Source organism: Symphodus melops, assembly GCF_947650265.1.
Source record: "Symphodus melops genome assembly, chromosome: 16".
Classification (NCBI taxonomy): Eukaryota; Metazoa; Chordata; class Actinopteri; order Labriformes; family Labridae; genus Symphodus; species Symphodus melops.
In genome coordinates, this window is record NC_136706.1 from 7,826,838 (window position 1) to 7,848,589 (window position 21,752).

The following is a 21,752-nucleotide window of genomic DNA, read 5'->3' on the forward strand; positions in this document are numbered from 1 at the left end:
CACTTGTTTCTTTGTCCAAGTGGAATAGGATCCCGGGGGGATCGAGACATGCTCTCAGGACATCAAGCTAATAAAACAAGCGACTATTCTGGAAGTATCAAAGGCGAAAAAAACATAGACGCATAATTACGCCACTTGTTGATCGGGAGGTTGATTCCCCGCCAAGCGCAGTGCAACAAGCTGAGCAGTACATACCGATACTTCAAACGCTCTCCAATACATCTGCAGATGGAGCTGAGTGTTCAGACATCGATTTTACACATTTTAAGAAAAAGTTCAATGTATAAACCCCTTCAAAAAGCTTTCGTAGCACTTTCTACCTGGAGAAGTTAAAGGTTAAAGAACTACAAAGGTATTAGTTACAGATGTTAAAGAGTGTGTAAAGATATATGAGTCCAGACCTTAGTCTTAGGGGGGGGGCATATGAAATGCATGCATAACAAAATTAGCAAGCAAAGTAAAGACAGACAGAGACACTGTTGAGGTAAATTTACTTATTTCAGTTTAACAGTTATTATGTTCACAAGCACAGGTGAATACACACTTTTCCAACAGGGCATAATATCTAAACTGTTAAAAAGAAACTATTAAAATGTAAGTACTAAATATTTGTATAGGTCATAAAATCAATCAATTTATGAAGAAGAAGATCCTCTTCCCCATACTACATAGTGCACTTCTAGGACATGAAATTAGAATGAAAAAGAGCTTTCTTTATTACATCTGTGTGTTTAATAACTACATTTTCAGTATTATTGTTGATATTCGCCCGTATGTTCCGATATTGACAGCAACAAAGCTCGTCCGTCTCTATCGTCTCTTTTTTTTTAATGTTTGGTAAGGGTCAGTTATTTCAAAGAAATTTAAGAAATTGCATTTATTGCATACTGTACATAGTTTAAAGCAGACTCTCAGCTATGTCTGTTTACTACTCAAAACCTTTTGAGCTGGAATCTTTGGGTCACTTTACAGTTTGTTTATTTGTTGTTGTTCTTTCAATTTGACAGTAGCAGCAGTCATGTTGACGTTGCCCTTACAACAAACACTAACTTTATTTCAATCGTTTATAAGTTTGTATTGCCTATTTTGTATATCACATTAAAGCATATTTTAGGCACTTGTATGTAGCCTATACAATAATGAAGTTGTATTCTTAGTTGCACTGATATTATAAATCTTTAAAATGCTGAATTTAGTTCTTTTATTATCTATAGTGTATCTATTGTAAACTGTGATCAGTTGAAGTAACATAAAAGTTCTTTACAGTCGCCGCGACCTCCGACCTCCCCGCCGGCCCTCCATCGTGGGTGTGGGAGACATGCGGGTTCAACGAAGGTCGCCCCAAAAAAAACAGAAGGGTATTATCATTATTGCCACTATCATCCCTCGACTGGTTGACCTCTTTTATCCAGATCAAGACAAACGCTTGATATATTTGTGGCGTCTCTGCTGCAGGCTCTTTACCGTGACACCTACTTAATATTGTTGTTTAAATTTGGTTCATTTGTTTGTGTGCTTTATTTTAACCAATCAATTTAAACAGGCTATTCTTTAGCAACTGATTTGAGTTATATTAACTCAACTTTTAACAAGGTTAGACGTAATTAATAATAATGTGTGCAATCTGCTGCCTCAATTTTATTGAGTAGTTAATGTGTATCTCGTTGCACAGTGTAGCCTATAGCCTACACCACGTAAGCAATGTCATGATGAATATCCATAACACACTTGACTATACAACATATTAGATGGAACATCAGAAGCATCTCTCAAACATTGCATTTTAAAGCAGTCAACAGACATGTAAGACACACATACACACACACACACACACACACACACACACACACACACACACACACACAAAGTCTTTGAAACTACCGGTACTTTAAGGCGCAGCGCTGTCCTCTCACTGTCCTCCTGTCAGTACAGCTGGATGCAGCATTAGAGAACCGTCTCAATCAAACACAGTCACACCATTGTTTATTTATATTTTTGATGGTTTACTGAAAAAGAATGCAACATCAATGCAACATAATTTGCATCTATGATAATATAATATTAAGGTTTTGGGGTTTTTTTAAAGGTCTGTGCCTCAAATTGGGGGCACAAGCATTTATGTGGGCGGGCCCGGCCCCCTATGGCCCGCCGATAGCGACGGGTGTGTATGAGCCCATGTTCATCATTGGTTGAATTTAATAAAACACTACAAGAAATTATAAGACTTTGTCATTTGCTACAAAGGTTTTTTATTCTCAACAGGATCTTTTCGTTTATACTTTCACCTCACTAGATTTCAGATTTTATTCCCAAAGTAAAGAAGGACACTTGTGCACTTCAGGCACTCCTCAAATGGAAGTCAGCGCTCTCGAAGAAGGACTTAAGTTAAGTGGATACCTTCTTCGAGACAGAAACCAAAGAAAATACTGCTTCATGTTCAGCAATGTCTTGAGCCATTGTTCTGTTCTGCTGCATCACTCCGACTTTGGAGGCATTGAAAGAGACATTGTTCACAAACTGTAGAAAAGAGGCTCCTTTTGGATTTTCACCTTCGACATAGTTGAACCTTATGGACGAAATGAGGAGTCTTGCCTCTCATGTTTGCTGTCACATTATACTGTCTTAGGCTTCGTCTCTACTGAGAAGTAGTTGTCTCGTAGTTTGTATATATTGAAAATTCTGACACATTTGAGATGTTATATAATTGGACCACATGGTTGCTCTCACAGTTCTAGCATACTCGCTGCTTTTCTCCTACTTTCACTCATCAATAAGTGGTGATTCACTGTGAGCAGGAGTGTATTCAACTTTTTCAAATTTGTACCTGGACTGTTGGACAGTGAGTCCAAACGTTAGTCCTTTGACCTTTATCAAATTTGCCTTCAGTGATTCTTGTGCTCCTGTATTTTTTTTTGGTTCCTGTCTTAAACAAGGTATCCACTGATTTGTTTCCCTTTCTATTATCTCAAAGTAGTGGTTTCGTTTTGAAGCTACTTTGTAGATTTTGAATTGAAAACAAAACATTGTGTAAAATATGTGTAGTATATATCATTCTACTATTGATAATGTATGTGTGCCTGAGACCAGTGGCAGTGCCATCCAGAACTGAATCTCTACTGTTATTAGTCTGACTTGAACAGAAAACCCTCACCACTTAAAAACACAAGCTCTACTTTCAGGTTTCAAGTTGAAAAACACAAAATGTAGGACCTTTTGTTGGCACTAACAAACGCTGTTTTCAGGAAATGCAAAACAAAACTGATATTGTCAATCATTTTCCAACACCGCCTACATCCAATCATCACTTTTTCTACTTCTGTTAGACATCCTTCAGTTTGAGTTTTTCTATTTGTTGGCTTACTGTTCTCCAACTCTGTCTAAATGTGCTTTTACTGTACATTTGAATGTGTTCTCTTCAATTGCAACGTATGTTAAACTTTCATTATGAGCCTTGAAGCTTAGTTTTCTTGCGTTGTTGTATTAAGACCTGCAGTTAAGAAAGTAACTGCAGCGTCCAAATGGATACACGAGCAGTAATTAAACAGTGCTATTCAAGGCTCATCTTTCAGCCTTGTTCAGATTACAGAGGTAAATAGCACAAAGTGCCAACAGGGCTACCTCTGTAGGACAGAACACCCTCTAATGATTTGACAAACGTTGCACTTTAATGAGCCCATATGGGAAATCACGAAGGTGCACATATAAGTGGTGCAGTATGAAAGTGTTGTATATGAACCACACAGACTCGATTAGCCAGTTAAATTTGCTTTGTAGGGCCACATTATCATCAGCGTTTGTAAAATAACAAATCATGAAAAAAAAAAGAGCGATTAGAGGTGGAAGGTCAAAATGAATTTTATTAGTGCAGCAGTGCTATCAATATCAAGAACCTTAAATAAATGTTACAGCATACGGTACATACTGCAGTTACATGTCGGCCCCACAGTAAAGATACCAGTGTCTTTCAGTGTTACACATCACTCTTACGTCTTGTTGTGCTTGTGACAAGTCTTTAACCATCTTAGTGTGAGTGAAGAACGAACGGGCCTGACTGTTGCAGTGATCATTGGAAGCAACGGTTGTACTTTTAATTTTTTTCAACTGTACGTGTAACCGATAAACGCATCAGACAGAAGAAGTTTATTACATCTGAAACAATGCAGTACTTATTATTGTGAAATCCCGCACCATGCAATAATGTCTGAAATACTTTATTCCCGATGGCAGTTTGTGTGGCTTTAAAAAAAAATCACCCTAAAAACATGTTCGCTGGACGCTGGACTGCCCGACTGAAGTAGCTGCTGAACTGAGAGAGGATAAGTGGCGTGGTGGCCTTTTCCGTTTGAATTCTTATTCACTTAACTCGTCACTAATGGGCTCTCGGAGCACGGACGCACAGCTGAGCCACTGGCTGTAAATAGACTTGCACTATTGAGCTCAACACAAACAAAATACAGTACAAGTACACACACACACACACACACACAAACAGCCATAATGGGGCCAAACAAAGGCTGCTCAGTCACCCTCACATCCATTTCTGTGCAAATGTTTGAGTTCAAAGAGTTGTTGTGCAAATTCAAGAATATAATATATAACACTTAATAAGGTCACTCCCTCGCACCCGTCTGTTTCTGAGTGTAAATGCATTAAATGTGAAGAAGCCAGTGTACGTGTTGCCAGATAAAGGTGAAGGGAAGCAAAGAGCTGTCCTGTAGAATTCTCCTCCTCATCCTCCTGATTGGACCCAACGTTCATGTATGAATATACGTCATTTTAATTTCCACTTTGTGGCAACCCCTGAAGACGCACTCCTCTGGGAGGAAAGCAATCAGGCTGAGAAGAGTGATCCTGCAATTCAGCCAGCAGGGGTCAAGCTAGTCCTTCTCTCAGCTCCCATCGTTCCATCTCTGTGGAGCGGAGGAGGAGAATCATTTCGCTCCTGTAGAGAAGTCTCCCGTCAGTTCTCCACATTGGCCCTGAGTGCACGTGGTTTGATTTTCTGATGTAGACGGTAGTCCTGGCTGGCCGCCCTCCTCAGCGGTGCCGGGGAGTTGAGCTGAGGGTTGGTGGCGGTGTGGCCGAGCGTCTGAGACTTGACGGCTCGGGTCTGTGCCCGGCTGCAGCTCACAGAGCGCCTGTCGTCGACGCTCGACTGGGTCTCGAGCTGAGCCTCGCACAGCTCCAGCAGGGACACGACCTGCTCCTTCAGCGGCAGGGATTTGAACCTGCGACCTGCCAGGATGAAAAAGGCTTCCACAAAGGCTTGGAGTCCCATACCTGAAAAAGCACTGAGGTGTGTGAGACTAATACATGTGTGTCAGAACACATTTCAAAAGAAGAACTAATCTCTTACAAACTTGTTTAGCAGAAAATGTAGTAACGAGACATCATTCTTCCACCATTTTCAAACAGCTTTTAATTCAGAAATTATTCGAGTTCATGCATAGTTTTGAAGGTTACATATGATACAAAAATAATGCTATGTTTTTCAGACAATAATATGTGTCCCAAGCCTTTCTACAAACCCCTTAAATATGAGAAAAGTATCTCCCCGTTGTCTGCCTGCTACACTTTTCAGAAACTGTGGGTTGTGCTCACACAGAACCTTTATGACATCACAAAGGGCAGTAACTCCTCCCCCAGGTGGGTGACAATCCCACAGCTGGGTTTTTGTTCTGCTCTCTGAGTCCGCCCTCTCTCTGTCACCCAAAGGGCACGGAGCGAGAAAGCTCGAACCATCCAAGACCCTCTAGGGGGCGTGGCCAGGAACCGCTCATTTGCATTTAAAGACATAGACACAGAAACAGCCTGTTCTGTTGTTCCAGGACTACGAGAAGTTTGTCACGTCTGTGTTCCGTTTCATAAAGCTGCCTCTCCACTGCCAGCACTAGGATAGATTGCTAATGAGCTTTTAAGCTAACGTAATGAACACTCTGTTCAGGACAAACTTCGGTTGCAGTGGACTGCTGTGATTGAGAAATCAATCAATTTCACCCAACTTTGTCCGCTTTATCTTTGAAACGCTGTACGCAAAATGATGCAGGAGAGAACACTGAAGTGTTCAGTAAGCAGCAGGAAGAACTCTCACTTTGCTCTCCAGAATATTTGCTGCAGCAGCCTCGGTTATTCTTCACCCACCCACAAAATATTTGCACAAAACGATGTCAATTAATGACATTTTAAAAAATAAAGACTTACCAATTCACACCAGACTAGCATGGTGAGAGTTGTTCATTTGCTACAGATTTTTCAAACTGTCACTAACCGCAAGAAGAGACTGACCTCAACACAGCTTTTATTTGAATCCCTTCGGGTGTGACTGACGTCTTTGCAGATATTGCACTTAAAAACTAAAATTCGCACATCATGATTCGTAAACAACTTTTCTTCCTTTTCTTGATTCTTGATGCTCACACACAGAAATAACAGACTCTGACTTCAGGCTGCCTGAATACGAATGAGCTCATTCTAAATTCAGCCCACAGCCTCCTCTGTACAGACCCTTCCATCCCGGTCCATGTGATCTCCATCCATCCATCCTATTTGCCCTCACAGCATTCCTCACAAGGTGCAAAGTGTGAATAATTCATGCCGGATACTCTCTTTGCTGTCCCACTGTGATCTCAGCTCATTTCAATTACAGCAGCTCCGTGTCAGAGGGAATCTGACAAAGAATGACAAGCAATTATCTCCGAGAACGTTACTAGCTGCGAGTCTGATTCTGTCGTCTTTGTGTTGTTTCTTTGCATGCGTGTTTGTGTACGTGTGTGTGTGTGTGTGTGTGTGTGTTTGTGTGTGTGTTTTACCTGCTTCTCTAGAATCAGGCGCTGCTCCTGACCAACGACGTGTGATGTCGATGTAGAGGATGTCCACTGAGGCCATGGTGAAATTACTGTTGCTTAGCTTACAGGTCCTAAACAAGCAGAAAATCGTACAGATTTCAAGTCTGACTTCCAATTTCATTATTCATTGTGTTGTAAAAAAATTTACAAAAAAAAATTAAAAAAAAAAAAAAAAAAATCAGGCCGAGTTTCTTCAGACGGATTGTGAAGTGATTTTGGTAATCAAAAAGAAGGAACAAACTCCTCCTGGAAATATATTCAAGTCAATTTTCTAAGCTCAGCTCTAAGTTGTAGGATTGTTTTAGTGTTTACAGCAGAGAACCAGCGAGGCACAACAATCTGTGTGAAATATTATAAGCCAGTGGCACAAGCAGAACCCAAGTCCTAATTAAAGGGAGCTTTACATGCATTTTAATGTGCTGCTAATCAGTAATCTGAGCTTGTAGACAAACAGGATGTAGTTATCAGAGATAAACACTTTCATTGTCTGATAGCTCGTCTGTCAAATGCAAACCTGATGAAGGTTCGGAAGGCGGTGGGGCCCAGGCGCATGTTTCCCTTGACCCCGAGGAAGCGTATGAAGAGTGCTGCTGTTCGCTCCACCAGCCGCAGGTAGTTGAACTGTTTGGTGTATTTGGGGTAGACCTGCTTCAGACACAGCGAGGGCAGACTTCCTTCATCTGGGCTTCGATCTTGTGTCTCCGCCTCCATGGGAATCTCCTCCGTGTGTTCAGTCCCACCTGACCTTGTTTGGGAACTGTGGTCGTTTATTGACAAAAAAAAACAAGAGAAATAACATGAGCTTTAAACCACAACTTCAGAGCTTTCAATGCCACACAAATGTCTGCATTCACTTCTTTTAAGCGGTTCGACAGCAGGGTGGAGAAGTAGCCTTCAAGCCTTGCAGGTTTTGAGGGCCAACCCAGAGAGCTTTAGTCAGCGGAGTTCCAAAGAGCCAAACACCTGAGGTAGATAAATGCACCGAGCTTTTCACTGGAGTCTGCACTTACAGTCTGGTTTGGCAGAGGAAACAGGAAGAGTGATGTTCTAAGAAGGACAGATTACTCTTCACCCCGTGTGCAGCCACTTTACATCCACAGCATTTAACTGCATTAGTGGCGAGCTTCATCTCCATCCGGCCTATTGAACGAGTGGCCACCAGTGTTTTTATTTTTCTCCGGCCCCAGAGAAGCCGCCTCTATCGGTTAGCTGTTTCTGCAATATAATTAAGTGGTTTTTAAAACCCTTCATCATTTTATTTATTTTTTGTCACTTTTTTATTCAAGACTTTTCCATCCTCTCAGTCATGGGTCATTGTTTTACGCTCTCCCTGCCTGCCTCCATATCAAACTGTGCTTTTCTCCAGGGATTTGCAGCATCACTGATACATTCTGGAAGCCAGCTATTCTGGGCTATTTTACCCTGAGACGTGTGTGGACATGTAGACACGGTTTCTCTCGAAAGCTCGGCCTGCTGAAAGCGGCTCACAACCAATTACATCTTTATCTTTCTGTTGAGGTCAAAAAGTACAATGACCTCCAAATGATTCTTGTAATAGTAACATGAGAGGACAACATTAATGAAAACGCAGCAGAGTGTGTGTGTGTGTTTGTGTGTGCAGGGCCTCGAAGGACAACTCGTATGGTCAACACTCATGCAAGCACCAAAGACAAACACACAATGGTACTTTCACATCGGAGGGGGGGGGGGCAGCTCTGTTGACTTTTCTCAGACAGTTTCTTTCTCCATGAATTAGTAAGCAGTGTGAATGGCACTGAGGGAGCACTGCTGAATGTTTCATAGAATCAATCATCCCTCAGCTGCAGGAGGAACCACCCACATCTGTTTGGACAGGACAGGCTCAGCTAAAAACGGACACGTCTTCAACGGACGCTGACAGCCAGACAGACGGCGGGGAGAATGTCTCCAATCATTCCCTGCAGACGGAGGGCAGGAAATGATGGAGGCAAAGTGAGAGGGTATAAGGTGAAGAATGGCAGGTTATTAAAAAGACATACTGCCAAGCGTTAGCTGAGTGCAGCGAGGAGGAGCAGGCCCTAATTCAGCTGTCATTACGCAGCATAAATGCTATTTCTGGCCCTTTTTTTCTCATGCTGTTAAAAGTCTTTAAAAGGTGGCAGATGTGTCAATGAAAGGAAATCCAAACTGTCCAAACTCTTCTTTGAAATGAATTAGGGAAATCTGGATGTATCGCCTTCTCGGCGCATGAATCACTCTGAAGCCCAAAGCAAACACTCTCCCACTGACAACACTCAACCTTTAGTGTGTGCAAAAGATTTACGCTCCCCTCCTTTTTCACAGGTTTCTATCTAAACACAGTTAAAGGGACCAACGCTATCAAATTAAATTATTAAGATGTGAAAACGTAAAGGAGGAGCTGATAGTAATGAGCCTAAAGAGAAATATCACTGAAAGCTCTTTAAAAAAAAAAAAAGTTCTGTACAGTTTTAAAGCCTGTTTTAGATCATATTACAACTTTACTATTTGCTAACTGTTCGATTAAAAAAAAGCTCTATAAAGGTCCATTTTTTATTACCAGTTCGGTACAAAACAGCTGACAGTCAGTGGCGACTGACTGTAAATTTACACAGAATGATCATGATCTAAAAATGCTTACGGGACATTTAAATAAGCAGTGAGTATGTTCATTTTGATTACAACAGCTTTTATAAGGGGAGGAGCCGGCCGTCCTGTCCGTGTAAACATGATGTAAACATGGCTCCAACAACAACAACAACACAGCCAGCAGGACTGCTGCATTTATGTGTAAAATATTGCACATCCTTCCTGTAAACTTTAAAAATACAGAATTTTGGACTAATGGTTTGACCTCAGTTTCTTTGAATTGCACTCCAACCATCTCTGCACGTATCGTTTCCTTTGGTGCAGATGATGCTTCTGTAATAGTATCCCTCACTTTATTTGGAGGTATGTGCGTCGGATGAATTCTTAGCCTTTTGTTCCCCCACACTCTCACATTTCCTCTCATAATGGGTCATAAATTAGCCTCAGAGACATTTAACACCGGAACAATGAGCTGGGTTGAGAGAAGAACATATCTGAGAGTCACTGACGCCGTCGCAACCTTCTCCTCATTTATCCCTTTCTTCTTTCTCTACACAATCTGTCACTTCTCCCCCATTTTCGTTCTGCCACTTTATATTAACTTATCATTCTTATATAAGCTCTGTCCCCTTTAACTGGCCACACGTTCTCTGTGCTCAAGTTGTACTTTCTGTATTGTGTGCCTGTTCACTTCTCATCTCTCTCTCTCTCTATCTTTATCTTGACAATTCAAACTCACACGGGGGTGAATTCGGTCGAAAACTTTGTGTTCTGAATGATTGGATCCCATCCATCCCACTGCACAACAGCTGTCAATGACCACAACACAATGTTTAGTCACTTTCTAGTCGACCATCTGTGACGAGCACACAGCAGTTCACCTCATGGAACCATGTTGGGAACATGTTTGTTTGTCTCTCTAAAATTTAACAGGGTGAAGAAAAAAAAAGAAGATCAAAACAATGATTGGTCATTAAAATAGAATTGTATTAAATATATATCTATGATGGTAAATCTTATCATCTTAACTTTCTGTCATTCAGCTGATAAAGCCCATTGATTCATGCTCAGAAGTCATATCAAACAGAGTAGAGCAGGCATTAAGGTTACCAGAGCCTTGAGATCACAGGGAACATTCAAAGTAAGGGCATTAGATGAAAGGATTATGGGTCTCTTAAAGTACGAATTTAATAGTTAATGTGTAAACTGTAATATATTATAATTCAGTTTACTGAGTAATCCAAGCAGAGGAAGTAGTTCCGCTTCTAGCTCAATAAAAATAAAGCAATGTGGGTGGAACAAGGATTAAAGATATTAGAGGCGCATTATATTAATATGATTTGGTTCATAAGTATAATAGCTAAGCAGGTATTATCCTTGAGAAGACATCCCTCTCACTTGCAGAACAAAGCAGATCAAATAACGGATACAGCAGATAATCTGGGCAGCAGGCGAGGGAGGGGAAAGGGGGAGTGAGGCTAGAGGTGAGGATGGTGGTAGAATAGGAACAGTAAATCTTCAGAAAAACGGATAAGAGAGGTGGAGAAAAATCAAACACACACACACACCAACACAGATTTATAGTGATGCAACACACACAGAGACTTGTACAGCAACAGATCAGCTGAATTTAATTCTGAGACTGAGACATCACGTCCCTGAGAGTGGACCCTCTAAGACCAGCAGATAAAAAGGGGGAGGAGCTAAAAACTTCAACGTGTGTATGTGCGTTTATTTACATTGAAGGTTTCTTGAGGCAGGGGTCCATAAGGCGCAGAGTGTCCCTGATTACGCCCACTTTGACCTCCTCATCTACTGGACTGGGCACATACTCAAACACTCCGGGTGAAATCTGAATACAAACAAAGTAATTAAAACACAGTGAATGATTGTGATAGATTTGATTGTTGACGTTCACTCTTACCTCTTGTTCATGCTCTATTCTCATACTGGGATTGGAGTTGACCTCGAGTAGTACTGGCTTCAAGTTCTTCATCAGCAGGATGTCAAAACCTAATATCTGGAACACAATCACCCTTTGTGTTACCATTTTAGAATCAAGGAAACTGTACTGAGAAGTAAATAAAAGATCCTTTGACACAATTAATTAAAGTCCCATCAGTGGTGTGAAGTGGGTCATAATGTAGGCTGCTGTCTTTAATGGAATGAAGCCTTTTCCTTTACATTCTGTCAGATCCATCCTTACACTTGTTGCTGAGCACCTGGAAAAGAGCTTGTTTAAATAATCAGAATATTCTACATCTTTATGTGACTGTGCTGCCTTCCAAAATTCTAACACTCCCAAACTTCAGTCAGAGCTGTGAAATTGTATGAAAACCAAAACAGCAATGCTGAAGCAACATCACAACAGGCGGTAAAGCTTTGAAAACAAATCCCTGAATGATCTTTCAGTTTTTCATCATCACTCAGCCTCCGTGTGTCGAGGTGCTGCTAACTATAGTTTAGCTTATTACTCTGTTTGGAAATGTGAAAGTACTGGGCCTGTCAAACAATAACATCTTTAATGTCTTTCAATGCAATTAATCCTTAAACACCAATAGCTAATGGGGATTCATTGCATGTTTGAAACTCACTTTTTTTCCCTTTTTTTTTTTTGCATTACAAAAATATAAAAATATGGGGCTTTTATTTTATTTATTTATTTTTTTGTCTTAAGCTGAGAGTAGTTTACTTTAAGTTTGAATTCAACCCTGCTTTTATTTCAAAGCAAAGCATGGATCCTGCGGATGTTTATCCTCGGTGTGCGTATTAGCACACGATTAATCGCTATTTTAAAAAACAGATGCATCGAGTGATATGAATAATCCTACGTTTAGTTTGGCTGGATATGTTTTGATATTTAGTGAACAGATTGATGAGGTAACAGTATGTCGTACAGGTGAAACATGAGACTCATGTACGCTGACATTGATCCCTGCAGTGGCACAGAAGTCAAGAGAAAAACAGGAGTTATAGTCAAAGCCTCCAACTGAAAAACCCAATGCTGGTCAGATGACAAAATTCTGAGTCGGGGTCTGCCCTATGGACCCTGTGCCTACCTGAAAGCATGTAGGTCCTGGTTTGCCAGGCGGAATATCAGCCTGATAGTAGACTTTCAGTTCTGGCACCACAGCGATTACAGTTTTTATGACTAGAGCGATGATGTCAGACCACACTCTCTTGATGTCGACGCCTTTAGCTGCCAGTCGGTACAGCACACTCGAGAGGGTGCGCTTGCTGCCTGTGTTCTGGCTGTCGGAGTGAACAAAGTTGCCGCTGTGGACGTTGAGGGAGTAGTTAGTCAGGTGCATGAAGACACGGGTGAGATTCTTCTGGCTCGGTTCCTAAACACAGAACAAGAGGAAAGTTAATCATCCGTTTGCCATCAAAGATTCAGAGTAAATCTGTCTACATCGCCATGGTTACCTGGTAGGGCTCAGTGCAAAAACGCGTCAGGCCTTCTTTGGCAATGTAGATCTCCAATGGCTCCAGAGACTTTATCAGTACGTAGAGGCGGATATCAAACTTGAGCTTGTCGATGAGTAATGGATTGTGGATGTACTCCTGCACCACAAATTGTTTGGCCTGCGAACACGCCATGACTTTAAGTTCACTGGGGTCACGGATGAGGTAGATGCCGTCCCCCTGAGAGCCCCCATCCGGCTTGACAATGAAGGTGGGATTCAACGTAGCATCCTTTTCCTTCACCATACGGATCTACAGCAGAGATAGGAAGGAAAAGAAGTAGAATAAAGACAGGCCTAAACGTACATGTATATTGTATATATTAATGTTGTCAAAGGAAAGACTCATGCAAGTGTTTTAGTTAGATTTCCATTCAAATTATTTGGGTTCAAATGTTGATCATAAATACAATATTTTGTTGCATGTATTTTAAAAGGAAGGTGGTTTGTCTTCTTTACTTCGTTTGGACTGAAAAACGTTTGATCTTCTGGTGCCCCCTGCTGGTCATGATGGTACACTACTGCACCAGCCCTGATATCATTTTATAAACAGTCCAAGTAAAAGTCTCTCACTGAAATCATTACTGAGAATGAAGTGTAATTTAACCATCATATAACTAAACTTATCACAACTAACTAAACTACTAACTACACCTTACAGATCAATTCATTTAAAAAGATATTTCAGTTTGTTTTTATCCTAGTCCTACAAATGTTAAAATAAATCTGGCTAAGTGTTTACAGTGTTGTTTAATACTCATCTCTTTTTGGTAACTGTGAACTCAGAATAAATAGAACAGAATAAAAAGTCAACCAGCTGAAGGACTCTAACTCGCTGTCTGATACGACGACACTCAACACAGTATAATCTACGAGATTCAATCATGTGTTAAGAAGAGCCTCATGACCATAAAGGGGAATATTTGAAGATGTGGAACAGTTGGTATTTTCTGCCTCCAGGAAAATGAGCAATGAAGCAAGCGAATGGTACAAGACGACTGCTGCACATCGACTGTTGCAGTTCAAAGCAGTCAGAGAGCCGAAACATCACTGATAGTGTTAAGAGACCAGCACACTCCACACACTTACAATGTGTGCCGTTATTTCTAAGGTATTTACAAACATCTGTGTTCATACATCAACAGAGTCGCCTTCATATTTTATTCATGCAGCCTTTCAGGAGATGTCTCTAAAAATCTGATCACAAGACCCTTGTCTGCACTCCGCCCCATTTATTGGAGCCAAGATGGGAATGGTCTCAGCTTAAGCTGCAAACAGAAGCCCTCTTTTGACCTGTGATAGCAGGATAAGTGCAGGTGTGATTAATGAGATTTAGATTGGCTGCATTCCATTTAAAGTGTCCAGGTTCAGGCCGCTCTGCTTCACCTGCTTACATGCTTGGCATGGCCTTGTTTCAAGTCAAAATGACTGCTGTGAAACTATTTATTAGTCGCTTATATTGCTGGGTTTTTGACTGGTGTGTATGATTTTCTTTAAAAATGATGAATGGAATAAATAAAATCTATATGATCTCAGTTGTGAACAAGTTCAATGCTATGAAATTGTATAAATCTGCACAAAATACACTGTACAAATAGTCTTTGTGATAGTGTTGTTACCATGGGTCACAGCTAAGAACCTTTGGTTTGAGTATACATTAACAAAGTGCATTGACTGTTTACTGTGAAAAACGGGTGTGTTGATTTTTAACAGACAATTAAACTTTTTGCTCATGTGAACAACGGTCACTTGAACATTTTGTTTCTACTAAGAGAACATGTAGTAACAATGTTTTTAACCATTCGGAGAGTAGAACCACATTTATCTTGATGAGAACAAGTTCTTTGTATCACGTCCAGAATCAAAAACACTTCTGATTTAAAGCTCTTTATTGTACCATACCTGCGTAGAAAACTGCTGATACTCCTCCGGAAGGATCCAGGAACGGGGATAAAAATCGTACTCATCTGGGAACAGCTCCTGCACAGTCCGCATTGCACGACTCAGATTTATCTTTCTCAGCATTTCTATCATTCCTGAAAAGTATAAAGCACCGAATCAGAGATTTCCTGCAAACGCAAGAGACTGACATGTATATGAATTCAAGACATTAGATTAGGGGGGCTGAGATTTCTTACTAATGCAATAATCTCTAGAGTGGTGATAATTACCATGGAATGAAAAGGTTAGCATTGGAGCAATCAGGATCAGCCAGGCTTTAACTAAATCCCTCTTGTTGTGATTACAAAATACCAAGAAGACAAAGTACAGTGAGCTGAGATGAAGCCATCTCTCCACTGACAGTTCAAGGATTATAGGTAAGGACGAATACATGTGGTGGCCTTACATCAGCAGAAGCGTACGTGAGAGGAAAGAGACAGAAGCGGTTCAAATACCTGGGAACTTGTTCACCTGCCCTGAGACGATATTTTCATTGTCATGGAAGGAAACGCCATGCCAGTATATGTCGCAGGGTGCTCGTCTTCCAAGAGGAAACTACAGAGATGAGAACGAGAGAGTTAATAAAATAGAATGATAAAACTCAATTCAATGTCTTTTAAAAAAAATACTCTAAGGCATACAAGTACATGACACTGAAGGCTTATTCTGTTAGGAAGACTCAGGACATGGGTAATTGGTGGTTCTCCTTCTGATCCAAGAGTGGAGGGATAATCTTGTGCGTGTTCACTCGTGATGCGCCAGGAAAGAGGTGAGTTAGTGATACAGGGATTAAGAGAGCTAGGGAATCCTACTGGCACCTCGGCTGCTGCCCACACTAACACTAACAGCTAACAACATACTTTGGACCAAATGTGCTGTGAAAATCACAGCAGAGGAGGATGTGACTCTCTGTGGCAGGGCAAATGAAATAAGGTTGACACGAGAGAGCTATTTAGTGACATGCTTTGGTTATTTTCAGTGAAAATGAACAGGTTAAGCAGTTTATAACCGATTTCGTCCTCAGCTTGCATATCAAGCAGAGGTCCAACTACAAACCCCTTTCAAAACGGAAAAAAATATTCGAGTCATCATTTCAAGTGAACGCCCGTTATCCTCAAAAGAGGAGGAAGTTGCTGACATAATGAGTACCACTATGTCCGTTCCACAGATGTTGATGGAAGCCCCTCCCTAGAAATCAGAAAGACGACTAAAGAGTTTTAAAGAGGTCAAGAGACATTGATTGCTCTTCATTTGACTAACCTACAAACAAAGCAAAACACCTTGGCACAAACTAAGCGACAGTTGGCAGCAGCTCAGCATGGAGCCTCTCCTGATGAACTCTCTGTTGAAGAATGGCAGAGGGGACACTGATGGTTTCTTGAAGGCAAACTGCTTTTAGCCATTTATAATTGCGGGGTGTGTTTGTTTACAGTGGAAGGAGACCTCTGCAGATAAATGAGCTCCTGTTAAAAACCTCAAGAGTGATAAACACTGGGATTATCCAAACCTAAAAACAACCTGAGAACCCCTGCTGGGAGCTTTGGACAGACACTGAATTTTCACATCCAACTTTTTACCAGTCGTAACCAGTACTTAATATTATACAGAGAGAATGTACAGCCTTAAAAATATAAAAAATAACTTTGTATAGCATATTTTTATTTACTTTGTTTTGAAGCTATGCTGCTGAACCCTCTTTTTTTTCCTCTTCTGGTTAATGTCATTACGAGCTTTCTCTTCAAACTGGCAGCTCAGCTGATGCTTTTTAGTCTACACTCTGCATTCTTTCTCCTGAAACAGTTTTGAATTATTCACTGTAAAGATGCACTCCCTGGTCTCCGAGCAGCGCATTTTTAATCACATTACCAAAAAAAACACATCTGGAAGATGATCGATCAACATTGAGCTGGGAAACATTTGGTCCCAGTGTTTCTTTCACCTCATCAACTCTATACCGCCTGATACTGGAAGGTCAGCAGCAGAGCGTTCTATGTACTACTAAAGCTCATATGATTGCCAAGCCATTAGATGGATCGCTGACGGAGTAGCATCTCATTAATGAGTTATCATGTGAGCGTGTGAAACAGGGTAACCCCTGCTCCACAGCTATAAATACCAACATGGAGATGCCAGCAAGTGTTAGACAAACTGAATCGAATCAGGAAGTGGAGGTCAAATGAGTCTACCTTTCTTTTCTAAAAGGTAAAATAGCTGTGATTTGTCAGAATGGAAAGGCACACAAAAACCAATTGCAACCCATTCAAAGTCTGCTAAGAGGGCAAAGTCAACTTTTTGAGCCAATTTTTGGGATAAAATAGAAAATTTCATTTGAGCAACCGTGGCAAAGTTGCACCTACAGTATATATATAGCTATTTCTATTTGCATCCAATATGCCATAAGCTGTCTCGTTATTAAAACTGATACAGGGTAGTAGTTTCTAAATATGCCACAAGGTTGCCTCGAGTTAGAAAAATAATTTGCTTCGTCAGTTCAGTCTGTGTGATCCTGAGATGAAGTAACTGTGTGATTGAATGGATGGTTATTAAACTCTTTTTCTGAAGTTGCTGCTCTCCACGCCTGCCAATCTCTCCGTGCAGTAAAGAGAGGGCTAAAACTCCATTGGATTAGAGGAGCTTAAGGCTAATCATTTCCCACTGTTCAAGGGAATGCCATATGCTGACAGTCAGATGACAGTCTGTCAGGCCAGAAAATACTGCAGATGTACACTTATTTGAGTAAGAATGGAGCTTCTTTTTTTCCCCCCAAATGTCATCTGTAAATAAAAACTGTATCCAGCATCCCCTCTTTAAACATTCTAACTGTGTTAGAAGTCATTCAAAGGAGTCATTTTCTTTATGAAATCCAACAAGGTCTATTAAGTTTCAACCCCTCACAGATCTTGACAGGTACTTCCAAATAGCACAGGATCCATAGCACCCTTGACTTTGTTGGGGGTGGCCCATGAAGACAAAGCAACGTAATGTATAGGTTCAGTCTATCGTTGGTGATCCCAGACCTGGAGGGGTTTTCAGTGTCACTCGTCGGTCATGTGTGATAAGTAGAGTCTTTACTTTGCCTGTCTCATGACATCACCCTTCTTTGCCTCTCATGCATAATGAAGAACATGTTATTAATAGCTGATGGCAGCTCTTAACTGCAGCGCATTCAAAGTCACCAGTTGGTGTTTCTGACTCAGAGAAAATGAGAAGCCGATCAATTAGCCATCTCATAAATGTTTAAATCTTACTGGTTTTCAACTTGGAACGACTTTTGTCGAAATCATGTTGGTTTTTATGCACAAGAGGCAAATTGAGGCAGGGTTAAAGGTGGTCATTACTTCCTTTGTTTGTTTTGTTCCTAGTTTTCATTCAATGACCTCTTCAAACCTTGATCTGTCTCGTGAAAATAATCAATCAGACAAATAGTGACACTAAAAATGTGGGCTTTATATAACACCTGCAAAATTGATTCATCTGTAGATTGTAGAGACCAGTGCAAAATGTTTGTGAAATAGACGGTACGTCTACAACGGCAACATAGATTTTACTAAAATATTTCTAAATTAATGCTAAATTGCTAAAGTATCGTGTGAGGATGATTATCAAGACTTTTAAGACCTTTCAAGGCTACAGGACAGGTGCTGTTAAAAAAAAAATCCCCATACACCTTGGAGAAGGGAATCAATTCCATCACTTGTGTTTAAAGTTAAGCGTTTACCTGGAAGACAAAAACTACAGAGATCATGATCTTAAAGGCGAAACGACTGGTGATCGACCGCAGAGGTTTTCACACATGCATATTCGTGACAAACGCCTAAGCTGGTTTCCATCACAGTGAAACACTGATGCTCTAGTGAGCTGATGTCAGACATGATCTCTGGATGAAGCGCACCAGTGAGATAAAAACAAAAACAGCTGTTTAGATTTTTAAAGGAAGAAAACCAAAGCTCAGAGCAGGGGGCTGTTAACATCTTTCCAAGGAAGTCAGTAAACAAAAGCAGAAATGTGACACACCTCCTTCCACTTCAGTTGCTTGATGCTGATTTTCAGTGCTTCCAATGACGTTTTGGCTTTGGCTATGTCCACGGTCACTGGCCTTCTTTTCCTTGCAAGTTTGAGTGCCTCCTCACGCCTCGCTTCTCGGATGTTTTGGGATGGATGGATGGTCACATAGTTCACATTATTCTCCGACTTGCCCTGCAGTATCTTTCCAGTGCCTTTGATTTGAAGTGTCCTCTCCTGGCCCAGTCTATTCAAGTGTTTCCCAGCATGAGCAGAAACCCCAGAGCCGTGCAATGACAGCTCTGGGATGTTTTTGCTACTGGAGTTCTTCTCATCTTTCACTAGCTTGCTACGACTTTTGCCCCTTTGTTTGCAGGTGATGGAGGTGTTGGATGCATCACGTCCACTTATGTTGACAATGGGAGGGTGAGCAGAGGGGGGAGACATAGGGACCTGCTCCTCACTGTCTGCACCTTCTTTCTCCCCAACCTCACCTAATGATTTCATTAGCTCCACTTGCACTTTTACATAGTTATCACTCATAATGCAAAACGCTATAACTATACAACAGAGTGAAGCAAAACGACACCGGCAAGCTAAAGTTATTCTGATATAACACAAGCATTGCTAACTGAAATGGCTAATTAAACATGAAAAGTCGTTTGCTCCATTTTACTCAAATAGAGTGAGTAAACAGTTTGTAATAATGTTATAAATACCTTTAATGTTATTTTGCTAGTAAACAGTTAAAGTCGTGCCGCAAGCCTACGTCATTTGCCAGCTGTCATAAGAAACTTCAAAGAGCTAATAAGCTCCATAAAGCTGCATTTACTAAAGCTAGCCGCTACAGGCAGCACTTGTAGTCAACACGGGAGCTAACAAAGCTAAATGGAAAATAGCTAAAGCTGCCGTTAGCATGTTTAACTTCATTATTAAGCGAACATATGGTTCCTTGTACAACTACAAATGAACGCATGATAGGATTTACCTCACTGGTATCGTTTTATCTTGTAATCATACCCACGGTCCTCTGCTATCTCTATGTTTATCGTCCCTGTGTTGTTAAGCAGCAGAAGGTAGACCAGCCCGGTGCCCAGCCTCCATCTGTATCGACTAACCCTATGTATATAACACAGCTGATGCTGCCTTTAAAGATCCTCGTAACTTCCGGCTTTAACATTAAATATCGTCTTTCTGCCTCGATAAGATTCTCTCACGATTTATTGTACACAATTAGACTGAAAAAGATTCATTTTTCTCATGAAAACACCAATGCACCTTATCCTTTGTTATAAACCGCTTAAATATGTTGCAATAAGTCAATGTGACACCAAAAATGTCAGAAACGGACTAAAAAAACATCAGTGATGAATAAATACAAGTCGATCATTGCATTAGTGTTGATTAAAAGTATTGTAAGTACTGAAATATTTTTACCCATGCGTTTAACTTTTTGAAAAATAGTACCCGAATAGGAGATTAATGTACTTCCGACAGCAAATTAAGGCGACATGCCATACCGGCTGTCTTTGGCACCATAATAGAGAAACTGAAATGAAATGTCCTGGTTTTTTCACCAGGCTGAGAGCTACATATAGTGCAGTTAGAAAATTATATTTTATATTTTATCAATATGTTATTGTTATTGATATTATTATTGTAAATTCAAAGAACTAATTTTTATTCTATTTTTTTACATCATATTCTATTTTGCTGTATATATGTGTATTACTAGATTGAGTGCTTATTGTTACTGCATGGTCTTACTTTTCACTGTGCATCTTATGAGCATGTGACAAATAAACATCTTGAAATCTCTTGAATCTTTTTTTTATTTACCCTGTCAATGTAATTGAGGCACGTGCAGATTAGCTGGAACAGAGGATCAAGAAACTTGTATTTGTTATAAACTATGAAAAAGGTTTTTCAAAGCAGTTAGGCTAAATAATGTAGATCAGGTTCTACCATGAGGAACTTTTTCATGTATCAAAGAGTTGAGAAAACAGACACCTTTGTTTATGCTACTAAAAGCAATTTAAAGGTAATTTCACATTCTGGGGATGTGAAACTTGCAGAGTGAGGGCCACTTGCAAAGCAGCAACATTCAGTCTGTTCCTCACTTCTTTAAAAAAATGTGTGCGAGGGTTAGGTTTGGGTTAAAGTTTCATTAAGATGCTGGGATTGCAAAGGGACACTGACACCACTGGCAGAGCTCCTCCCTCTGCATGCATAGATGCTGCAATGTCAACAGGCAAGGCAGGCAACTGCTTGGGGCCCCAGACCAGTATGGGTGCCCCTGAGGGCTCACAAACTGTTCTGGCTCCTCCTTTAGCAGAAAAACTGTCCATTAAATCAAACAAAGCTGTACAGGTGCAGGTAATCTCTCGTTAGTCTCATCAAGGCAGAAAGTTAACTCATTCTACAAACCAAGAGTATTAATAAAAACACAGCGGCAAACAATAAAACAAAATCATAAATATCACAATATTAATAAAACCTAAAAATATATTTTTTAAAAACCTACAGAGGCCTCAGCTTTGGCGGAAGAGTCAGTTAAGCCTCCACATTTGAAGGGTCAGAGTCTTAAAAATGAGGATCAGGTACTGGAGTTGTTCTGGCCTGATCTTCTAACTGCAGGAACTGAAAGTGAATGTTGAAGTGCTTAAAAGCGCTGTGCTTGCCTTGCAGTGAGCTCATTGTGCTTAGCCGGGCCTCTTGCTGACCCATGTGGGCCTGGAGAGTGGACATCAGGTATAACAGAACTGGCTCCTTACCTTCACCCTCAGTGCGTTCTAAAGTCCCAGAAGCTCTGTTGTCTTCTGTTGTTGGGGCTGTTTTATGCATAGTAAGCACACGGCTCTCAATACAACAAAGACAAATGATGTGCTGCTACATATGCCCAAATCACTAAGTA

The 21,752-nt window shown here is 40.7% G+C and overlaps 1 protein-coding gene across 2 annotated transcripts; it reads right to left on the bottom strand.

The window, feature by feature from the left end:
* Positions 1 to 3,837: 3,837 nt before the first annotated feature.
* Positions 3,838 to 19,994, bottom strand: ttll11 (tubulin tyrosine ligase-like family, member 11). 2 transcript variants are annotated; one of them, XM_079364806.1, is made up of 10 exons: positions 18,851 to 19,994; positions 15,292 to 15,391; positions 14,798 to 14,931; positions 12,858 to 13,148; positions 12,491 to 12,775; positions 11,356 to 11,451; positions 11,171 to 11,283; positions 7,360 to 7,602; positions 6,810 to 6,916; positions 3,838 to 5,280 (listed from the first exon to the last, which is right to left on the bottom strand). In XM_079364806.1, exons 1-10 carry the CDS (start codon positions 19,379 to 19,381, stop codon positions 4,961 to 4,963), a joined length of 2,220 nt encoding a protein of 739 aa, XP_079220932.1. In that variant the 5' UTR covers positions 19,382 to 19,994; the 3' UTR covers positions 3,838 to 4,960. The 2 variants fall into 2 exon arrangements, with proteins under 2 accessions (XP_079220932.1, XP_079220933.1); XM_079364807.1 differs by lacking the exon at positions 3,838 to 5,280 and adding an exon at positions 5,402 to 6,667 and having other exon boundaries at positions 18,851 to 19,984.
* Positions 19,995 to 21,752: the final 1,758 nt, after the last annotated feature.